This window comes from Sceloporus undulatus, chromosome 3, assembly GCF_019175285.1.
Source record: "Sceloporus undulatus isolate JIND9_A2432 ecotype Alabama chromosome 3, SceUnd_v1.1, whole genome shotgun sequence".
In the NCBI taxonomy this organism is placed as follows: Eukaryota; Metazoa; Chordata; class Lepidosauria; order Squamata; family Phrynosomatidae; genus Sceloporus; species Sceloporus undulatus.
Window position 1 is genome coordinate 14,032,921 of NC_056524.1, and position 11,114 is coordinate 14,044,034.

The 11,114-nt window shown below is 42.1% G+C and overlaps 1 protein-coding gene across 3 annotated transcripts in view; it reads right to left on the minus strand.

Annotated features, from left to right (window-relative positions):
• RAB38 (RAB38, member RAS oncogene family) overlaps positions 1-2,495 on the minus strand; it is an 86,022-nt gene extending 83,527 nt beyond the window's left edge. For all 3 annotated transcript variants that reach the window (XM_042461148.1, XM_042461146.1, XM_042461147.1), the window contains exon 1: positions 2,214-2,495. In XM_042461148.1, the coding sequence (XP_042317082.1) occupies positions 2,214-2,430 (217 nt within the window). In that variant the 5' untranslated portion in view covers positions 2,431-2,495. The remainder of the gene's footprint in view (positions 1-2,213) is intronic.
• Between the last annotated feature and the right edge of the window lie 8,619 nt (positions 2,496-11,114).

The following is an 11,114-nucleotide window of genomic DNA, read 5'->3' on the forward strand; positions in this document are numbered from 1 at the left end:
ATATGGGAGGAGGTCAATGGGGGGTGGCACCATGAGTTACCACAACAAGTGACACCAACCCTATTGGCACCACTTGTGTGGGGCATCAAAAAAGGTTGGGAACCACTGCCTTAGAAGGTTGTCCTAAGTGGGGAATGACTTGAAGACACACAACAACAAACAACAATTGCCATTACATTCAGGGATATATATGGGAATTATGATTTATCAGTAACATCATAGAATCATAGAATCATAGAATCATAGAGTTGGAAGAGACCACTAGGGCCATCCAGTCCAACCCCCTTCTGCCATGCAGGAAATCCAAATCAAAGCATCCCTGACAGATGGCCATCCAGCCTCTGTTTAAAGACCTCCAAGGAAGGAGACTCTATCACCCTCCGAGGGAGTGCAGAACAACAACAACAACAAAAACAACAACAACCAGTACTAAGGTTTGTGTATGGTGTGGTAAGAGAAAAGTCAATGGGGTGGGGTGGGGTGTTACACCATGAGTTCCCACACTGGATGATGCCAACCCTAGTGGACCAGGGTTTGTGTGCATGCATATGCGTCCTATCCATTTCTTTAAAAATGTATTATTATACACATATCCAAATGCATCCGAGGGAGTAGACTTAAGTCTATGGAAGCTCATGCTGCCAACTTCTTTCTTTCAGTTAGTCTCAAAGGTGCTACACAATCTCTACATACAGTGGACCCTTGTTATATGCTGGAGTTTGGTTCCAAGATCCCCCATGGATAACAAATCCATGGATGCTCAAATCCCATTAAATATAGTGACATAGCCAAATGGTGTCCCTTATAAAAAATGGAAAATCAATTTGAAATTTATACGTTTTTTGAACATTTTCAAACTGTGGATGCTTGAATCCGTGTATAAGAAATCCGTACATAAGAAGGGCCGACTGTACTAATACACACACACATTTATATACCACTTTCCTTTTTAAAAAAAATCCCTGCATTGATATACACACCTAAAAAGATAGAAAAGGTTGGGAATGACTGCCTTAAAGGGTCACCCTAAGTGGGGAAAAACTTGATAAATAATAAAATAAAATAATTAATAAAAATAAAGTTTAAAAAAAGGATTCTGTTATGGTCTGGTATAGGAAAGAGGTCAGTGGGGCAGGGTGACACAGGGTGATGCCAAGCCTAGTATATCAGTGTTTGTGTGCATATATGTGCCTACTATCCATTTCTTTTTAAAGTGTATTAATACACACATAAACACAGACACATTTATGTATATTATGTCTGGGGAAAAAGTACTCACCTAAAAGGGTATCTACAACTTCCTGCAGTGTTAACACTTGTGTGGGGCAGAGAAAAGGTGGGCAAACAACAGCAAAGGTTGGCACACAAGAGAAGAAGTTGGGAAGCACTGCCTTAGAGGGTGGCAATGAGTCAGAAAAGGCTTGAAGGCACACAGCAATGTCAATTGGGTTCCAAAGTGGCAAAATAATAATAATAATAATAATAATAATAATAAGGTCACCATGAGTGGGAAAAGACTTGAAGGCACACACCAATGTCAACTGGGATCCAAAGTGGCATAATAATAATAATAATAATAATAATAATAATAATAGGGTCACCATGAGTGGGAAAAGACTTGAAGGCACACAGCAATGCCAACTGGGATCCAAAGTGGCATAATAATAATAATAATAATAATAATAATAATAATAGGGTCACCATGAGTGGGAAAAGACTTGAAGGCACACAGCAATGCCAACTGGGATCCAAAGTGACAAATAATAATAATAATTTCTTACCTGCCTCTCCCCATGGATTGAGGTGGGGAACAACAATTAGCAAACAAGCAACATCAGTCCAAAACACATCAGTTAGGACACACATGAGTTTGAAAGGGGGAAAAAAATCAAGATGTACACACATTGTTAATTCAAAGATATAGCTGTGTAAGCCTGTAGATCAGAATGTAGAGAGATCTTGTAGCCCCTTTGAGATTCACTGAAAAGAAAGAAGTTGGCAGCATGAACTTTCATAGACTTCAGTCTACTTTCTCAGATCAAATGCATCTGAGAAAGTAAACTTTAATCTAGGAAAGCTCCTCCTGCCAACTTCTTTCTTTCAGTAGTGAGTCTCAAAGGTGCTACAAGATCTCTCTAGATACATAGCATCATCATCACTATCACCCTCCTCCTCCTCCTCCTGCTGCTGCTGCTGCTGCTGCTCTTACTGACCGGCGATGTCCCAGAGCTGTAGGCGGACGAGGGTGTCGGGGTCCCAGGGGAGGACCTTGAGGGCGAAGTCCACTCCGATGGTGGCCCTGTAGTGCGGGGAGAAGTTCTGGTGGACGTAGCGCTTGATGATGCTGGTCTTGCCCACCCCCAGGTCCCCGATCACCAGCAGCTTGTAGAGGCGCTCTCTCTGGCCCGAGGGCGAAGAAGGCATCGGCATCCTCCCGGCCTCGCTGCCTCTCTGCCGGGCTGCTGCCTTCGCCTTCGCCTCCTCCCTCTCTCCCTCCGCCGAGAAGAAGAAGAAGAAGGAGGGAAGGAGGTCAGACCGGGAGGAGGAGGAGGAGGAGGGCCCACAGGAGGCGAAAAGAGGAGGAGGAGGAGGAGAAAAAGAGGAAGGAGGAGAAGAAGAGAGGGAAGAAGAAGAAGAGGAGGAGGAAAAAGAAAAAGAGGAAGAGGAGGAGGAAGAAGAAGAAGAAGCGAAGGAAGAAGAAGAGGAGGAGGAGGAACAGGAAGAAAAAGAAGAGGAGGAGGAGGAAGAAAGAAAGAAAGAAAGAAAGAAAGAAGGAGAAAGAAGAAGCGAAGGAAGAAGAAAAGGGAGGAGGAGGAGGAGGAGGAAGAAGAGGGGGAGGAGAAAGAAGAAAATGATGAAGAAGAGCAGGAGGAGGAGGAAGAGAAGGGGAAGAAAGAGAAAAGAAAAAGAGGAGGAGGAGGAGGAGGAAGAAGCAAAGGAAGAAGTGGAGGAGGAAGAAAAAAGAAAAGAAAAAGAGGAGGAAGAGGAGGAAGGGGAGAAGGAGAAGGAGAAGAGGAAGAACAGGAAGAAGAAGAGGAAGAGGAGGAAGAGGAGGAAGCTACGTTGATAGATATTCCAAAAAACAAACTTTGATTTTGCCATTTTTTTAAAAAAATAAGGGACACCATTATAGTTTTTTGTGGGGGTTTTGGGGCTCTGTGGCCATGTTCTCAAAGATGTTTCACCAGCATCTATGATTGGCACCTTCAGAGACACCATTATGCATTGCCATTGAATTTAGTGGGACTTGAGCATCCACAGATTTTGGGATCTACGGGGGTCCTCCACGTACAACCAGCCCTCCATATCCATGGATTCTGCAACCACAGATTCAAACATCCACAGCTTGAAAATAGCCCCCCTCCCAAAAAACAAAAACAAAAACAAAACAAAACAAAAACAAACAAAAAACAAAAAAACAAAAAAAAAAACAAAAAAACAACAAATTCCCAAAAGCAAACCTTGATTTTGACAGTTGATATAAGAGACACAGTTTTACCAGGCCATAGTATATAATGGGAATTCAGATCCATGGATTTTGAGAGATTCCTGGAAACAAACCCCATCAGATACCAAGGGCCCATCATATACATAAATATAGGTATTACAAAATCCCAAACACTTGCAAAATCCAAAACCATTCTGGTCTCAAGCATTTCAGATAAGGGAGACTCATCCTGTAGTTCCTAGAATCATTTCTAGGGATAGCTGTGTTGGTCATGTTGCAAAAGTATAATAACATCCCAAATCCACAAAACAGAGATCCCTTTAATTGGCCAACCAAAATGCACAAAATACATGATACAAGCTTTCAAAGAAACACATGAAGAACAACACATGGACACCGCATTAATAAAAGGCAAGCCTGTGGCTAACACCATCATTTTATCATCCCTCCCCTCTTGTATGATTCTTAACACCTTTGCTTGATGTGTAATTGAAACAAAGTTTGTGTAGACTGAAACAACCAAAAGGAAAGGTGTCACCATCTCAACCATCCATGAATAAAAGTGTTAGTCTTTGTTGTGATAATGGAGAGTCAATCTGTATTGTTATTAAAAGGATGGGGCAGGGGTTCCAAAACTGTATGTAAGGAGTGGGCTCAAGACTGACAAGTCTTTTGTTACTAATTTTGTATACAGTAAAAGCTGTTCAACAGAGAACCATACTCACTTGAAGTTTTTCATGGCCTTCTTCGAGTCTCCTTCTTTGGAAGTCTTTAAGCAGAGGCTGGATGGCCATCTGTTGAGAGTGCTTTGACTATATATTCCAGCATGCCCAGGGGTTGGACTGGATGAGCCTTGAGGTCTCTTCCAACGCTATGAATCTATAATTCCAACATTCATGGATGGGGCATAAATATTTGGTGCCTTCAGTGTTTTGCTTGATTTGTTGGCACTGCAGAAACAGCCACTGTGTATCCCCTATTGTACAAGATGACAAGAAGGAGACACTTTAACAGATATATCATCATTTGCATATTGCCAATATTTAGCAAAGGGCGATGTACTGCAATCATTCTCTGTCTGTGTGGCTTCAAACTGCAGGACAAAAGATTCCACCTAAACATTAGGAGTAACTTCTTAACAGTAAGAGCTGTTTGACAGGGGAACATACTCCCTTGGAGTGCAGTGAAGTCTCCTTCTTTGGAGGTCTCTCTAAACACAGGCTGGATGGCCATCTGTTTGGAGTGCTTTGATAGTGTCTTCCTGCAAGGCAGGGAGTTGGACCGGATGACCCTTATGGTTTCTTCATGATTCTAGATTTATGCTACACAAGCACAATGTAAGATCTTGGCCATCATCTCAAACATCCTGGGATTAAAATGCAATGTAGGCCAGAATACTCTTAGGTCATGATGAGAGTGTAAAAATAGTAGTTCATTTCTCTGAAGATGCCAGCCACAGATGCAAAACGTCAGGAATAAACTCTTCTAGAACATGGCCACATAGCTCGAAAAACCCACATAAAACTATGGATGCCAGCCATGCCAGCCTTCGACTTCACAATAGTTCATTTGATGAAAGATAAATGCTGGGCGTAGCCAATCATTCTGAAAGCATATACTGTACTGATGAATATACATACTGTACACATAACCCTCTCTCACACTTTTGATTTGCTGCATGAGGAATTAATTTACAATTGTACCACAGATGAGTGCAAGACTTTGGCACCTAGTGGGCAGTTGTTTCCAAGAGTGAGGGATCTAGCATAATCACACTAGTTTATATTCACAGTATGCTAATCTTAAACTGAGAACGAGTGTGGTTTAATGGTTTGGGTGTTGAACTCTGGAGACCAGAGTCTCAATCCTACTCAGCTATGGAAACCTACTTGGTGACCTTGGGCAAGTCACACTCTCTCATCCTCAGAGGAAGGCCATGAAAAACAACTCACTCTGAACAAATTTTTCCAAGAAAACCCCATGATAGAGCCTCCTTAGGCTCACCATAATTTGGAAACATCTTGAAGGCACACAACTACAACAATCTTAAGATGCAATGGGATAAACAAATTTGTTGCACTAGAATCCTGAAGCATGGAAGGTAGATATTCCTGGGATTACAGTTTTATCTTGCTGTGCCACCTTTGATGGGCAATGGCTATTTTATCTGCAGAGCTCATTGCAGGACTGGCCCTACTATTTATGGAGTGAGGCAGCTGCTTCAGGTGGCAAATTTTGTGCATCATGAAAAGACATCAAATTGTTAGTCATGCAGTTTGTTACTATTGCATTTTTGCTCCCAGGGAAGAGAGCAGGAGGTATGTCGTGCCTCCTGTTCCAGAAGAACTTGACTGTCCTTTGACATAACATATCCTCCAATATGTCACGGATGAAACCTGATATACATGTGGGCAAACAAAACCAGTGTGCTCAAGACAGGAAAAGTTTTTTGAGGAAAAATACACCAGGTAGGAGAGGCTGTAGCAGCTGAAACAATGGAATGACACAGGAGTGTTCATGCCAAATTGGGATTGTTGGTGGGTATGATCTGTTGGCTTTGGTGGAAGTGAGGCTCATATGCTCACTTGGGCAGCAACATGTCTTCTGATGGCCCGGATTCCTTCATTGATGTTGACACCCAAAGATGAGGTAGTGGGTGTCCTCTCTCAACAACCCTCTAAGGCTACTTAGGCAGAGGGGCTACATGTCAACCAAAGATTGACATTGGACGATATCACATGGGAGGAATGTCTCCCAATTTCGAAAGAAAAGAAAGTGGGGCCAATTCGGAATTTAACGCAATTACGTGAATGGTTATCAAATGCACAGAAGAACACAGCGCCCATCCCAAAGCCAAATTAACATCCCGGCACATGCGCAGTGAGGGCAGAATCGGATCATGACCTTTTTACACTTCCAGCAGGGCTTGCCTCTGGTTCCCGTGGTTTTGCCTTATTTCACGTTATTTGTTCATTCATTACCCTTTATTTCATGTTATTTAGGCAATTCATGTTATTTGTGCATTCATTACCCCTTATTTCATGTTATTTAGGCAATTCACCAATTCAAAACCACTCGAAAGCAACCTTATCCTTGGTTTGAGCATTGGACTATGACTCTAGAAGGCAGGGATGGAATCCTACTGGGTGGCATGGTGCAAGTCACACTCTCTCAGCCTCCTCAGAAAATGGCAATGGCAAACCCCATCTGAATCAACCTGACAAGAAAACCCAAAAAGCGGGATGGGGGTCTCCAGATGGTTGTGTGTGTGTGTGTGTGTGTGTGTGTGTGTGTGTGTGTGACAGAGACTGTGTCTGTGCCTTTAAGTCCTCAACTATTGGGGGGGGAGGGGGAGAGAAGGAGTCCCTCCCATTTGGGAGAGCTTGGCTGCAGCGAGGTTGTGGGGGGCCTGGGTCCTCTCTGGTTCTAACCTGGCTCATTGGGAGTCCCATTGAAGACAATGGCGCTGCTTTGCCATGAGTCAGAAGAGGGGAAAGGGAGGAACCAGAGCTGGCGACTAAAGCTATATCCACACTGGAGAAATAACCCAGTTTGGCACCGCTTTAACTCTTTGTGGCTCAAGGCTATGAAATTCTGGAGTTGGAGTTTGTTGTGAGCCCAGAGCAGTGCCCCTGATGGGAGGAAAACTGACCCCCATTCCCTAGGCTGCCCCACTCCATCCTCCCACATAGGAGGAGGAATGAGGGAAGAAGAAGAACTCTTTGGGGCTAATCAAAAGGGGGGAGCTCTCTCTTTTTGAAACCTCCTGGCCTGGGAGGGAGGGAGGGAAAAAGGTCCCCGAGGGACACAAGGGTCCAGGAGCAGGGCAAGCCCCAAGCCCACCTTTTTGGGCAGAGAGAGCTTGCAGGATGCCTAATGGAGAGCCTTCCCCTCCCCCTTCACTCTTTCCTGTCAAAAACAGCTGCTTTTCCTCCCAGTTGCCGGGGAAGACCTAGGAGCCCCGGAAGCCAAAAAACCCTGGAGGATCAATAAAACCTCATGATGGGTGTGCGTGTGAGTGTGTGTGTGAAAAATTAAATTTAAACTAGAAGTTCCTTCTTTTCATTAATATGTGATATTATAACACACAGTCATTTAGGGATTAGGTGGGGACATTGAGACCCTCCTGATGTTCTTGGACTCAAAATTCTGCCATCCAGCCTTCACAGTGGTGTCTGCTTACTCACATGGACAGACCTTATATACCTATATCTATACATGCTTATAGTGCCATTTTGATGTTGAATGTGCAGGGGTGAAGCCACCTCAAAGAGGGGGTTTGAGTAACCCCCCCCCCCCCTCAAAAAAAGGGGGAAATAGTTTTATGCATTTGTTATATTTATATAAGTTCTTCCCACTAATGAGCTCATGGTGGCATACATGGCTCTTTGGGGCATCACTAAGAGGTGCAGACTTCACCAGGTGACACATCAGAGAGGGTTGTCAACTGGTGCGCTGGTGGGAAGGGCTGCCTTCTGGGTCTGCTGGCTGGGTGGGAAAGTGAATCACCTCCCATTCCTGCCTAGCCAGCAACTCCATCACATCCAGAAAAGGCTGTGGAAGAGAGGAGAGGGGTATTAAAAATGATCTGCACCAGGAGTCAAATATACTTCATACGCCACTAATAGTTCTCCTTTCTAAAAACAAACCAGCAAAGAAGATAAAACTGACAATGATAGATCCAAGTTCACCCAGTATTGTGTATCACTGAGGGCTACAAGTCCTAGCCCAAAACTGTAACCATTATACCACACTGGCTCTCTATATTTGCTTTTCATATCATATTGTCAGTTGAATACTATGCAGGGTTACCCAAATGTTAAGTTTCATTAACACAGAGCTCCTACATGACTATACAACTGCAGCCTAAGAAATACCTTTGAATTGGGAAATATCCTTCTTCTATTACTATGCCACCTCTCGATATTATCCTCTCAATCCATGGGGAGAGGCAGGTAAGAAATAACAACAACAACAACAACAACAACAACAAGTTGTAGTAGTAGAAGCAATCACAGTAAAAGTAGTTACAAAAACAGCAGTACTACTAATAGTGATTTTTTAAAAACAATCTCCAGTGATAGAAACCTGAATCCTATCGGTAGTCTCAGTCTCAACCAGAGTAAATGCACTGAATCAGTCATAGAATCATATGGGTCAACTCTAGTTGGACTATCAATGGGATTGAGGCCAGTGTGTATATATATATATATATATATATATATATATATATAATGCTTACACAAGATGCAACCTTTCTGCATCTATTAAAAAGAGAGCTGATTCATTATGTATATTTGCACTGGAGACCAAACTTTGACGGATGCTAAGAACTTTACTTTAGCTCTTTGATAAGTTTGTTAATTTCACTAATAAAACTGAGCCCCTTTCAAAGATCTTGATTGCATTTCACAAGGACTTATGAAACAAAGAAGCAAACAAGAAAGCTCTCTCATGATATTTGGTACCAGTATCAAATTACATTGTTCAAAATTAAGCAGAGACACTTTTGGATTTAATCGCAATCTAATATTTAGTGTGACTGCTATAGCGTCAGCTAAAATACTGTGTCCTTAGCTGTTTGTAATACAGTGGAACATGGCGTAAATGCAAGTTTATCATTACTAGTATAAAGCAAATCATAAATAGTTTTTTGTAGGTTTTACGGGCTATGTGGCCATGTTCTAGAAGAGTTTATTCCTGATGTTTCACCAGCATCTGTGGTTGGCATCTTCAGAGAACATGTCAAGATGCTGGTCATGAAAGCCTTAGACTTCACCACTGCTAAGGGAACTGTGAAGAGACAGTGTACATATTGCTTTTTATGACAGTCTGGTGCTGCACTGTGGTCTTGTTAGCCATCTTGAAAGTTACCGTACATTGCTATATGTTGCAGTGCAATTTTATTCAGTGGATGGGAGCTTGTATCAGCCTGTCATATTGTGTGGCATGAATTGATTGTCTACTTTTGGAGAGCCCGTTAATTCATACACCATAGCCATCAACATTTCACAGGGAAAAACAGGGGCCCATATGGCCAAGCAACCTCAGAGCATTATCAAGATGGCAAAAGTTATAAATGTGGAAGAACATGGAGAGACTGTAGCAGTTTGCTTTTGCCTATGGCTGCTGGAAAGGCCCTCTTCTCCTCTCTCCCCTGCTGTGTTTGCAGCAATTGAAGTAAGTTTGCAGCAATTGAGATAAGCAAAGGGTGGAAGTGGGAGGAGGAGAAAGAAGCCAGGACACTATAAAAGCATCTGAAAACACGGGACAACAGAGGGCTAATCCAGACTGTCTCTGCCAAATTGGGACAGTTGGAGAGTATGCTTATAGATGTGTCTCTCTCCCCTCCATGTATCTTTGTGACTAAACAAATTCATTCAGTTTCAGTTAAGTGATACCTTTCCCCCCACTTTTTTTGATCAAAATATTCCCTGATGTGAAAAGACTCTTGATTCATCAAACATACCCACAGTTAAATAGCTCTTGAATTACTAAAACCCCACTTTATGGATTGGCTGGCAGACAAGGAATCTGCATAAATAAATATACAATGGATCTCTTGTGTAATGTAAAAAAGCAGTTTGCAGGGTCTGCAGTGGAAGATGAATCAACCTTTCACAGACATTAAAATTATATACATATATTTAATCATTTCATTTAAGTTGTGTATCTTATGCGTGCATTTCTTCCTTTTCTTTTTCTTTTTTACCAACATTACATAAACCATACAGTGCATTCATCCCTTTCTTACATTCACCTCAGACATCTTAAAAAACTTCCCTTTTAGTGATACCTAGCACTTATTCAATGTTCTCAAACTGTTCTTACTGTAAAAATATGTTGTACAAATCCTATCTTATATTTAATGTATGTATTTCAAAGACAATAACATTCCAAGCAAAGTCAAATAAAAATCAGTGTGATTTTTGTTGATCAGTTTTTGCATGGAAAGAGGATTATGTCTGAATAGAACTGTTTAATTCTATCCTGTTTTGTAGTTCATTTTTGAGAAAAGAGGGACAAAAACTGGTGGCTTTTGGGAAAGCACTAAGGCTGACTGCTACACCGAAAAAAATGGGCATTGTGCAACTTGGTTTTCTCCATCACATGCTCTTGGCTAGATTGAAGTGGCCAGTTCTACATCCTTTCTACCGTAAAACAGCCTTAGGCTTTTGTCCTAACCCTCTTGGATAAATGTGACTATTCTGCAATATTCTTCACAGATTTCAAAATCTCTGATGATCCTGCATCATCATAGAATTGGAAAGGACCACAAAGGCTACAGAGTCCAACCCACACCATGTAGGAATAACTAAAGCATTGCTGAAAGATGTATATCCTACTTCTATTTAAAGACCCTCCCCCAAAGCAATCTATTCCACTCTCTAACTGCTTTAACAGTAAAAAGGTTCTCCCTGATGTTAAGGTGGGGTCTCTTTTCCTGTACTTTGAATCCACTGTTTTGTGTTCTAGTCTGTGGAGAAGTATAAAACAAGCTGGATCCATCTTCTACCTGACATATCTTCAGATGTTTAAAGTTAGCTACAATGTCACATCTCTCCCTCCAAGCTAAACACGCCCAGTTCCTCTGGCCATTCCTATGAGTGGGAATAAAATGTTGTGGATGGTTCTGGATAAAAACAGAAAATAATCTGAGACAACA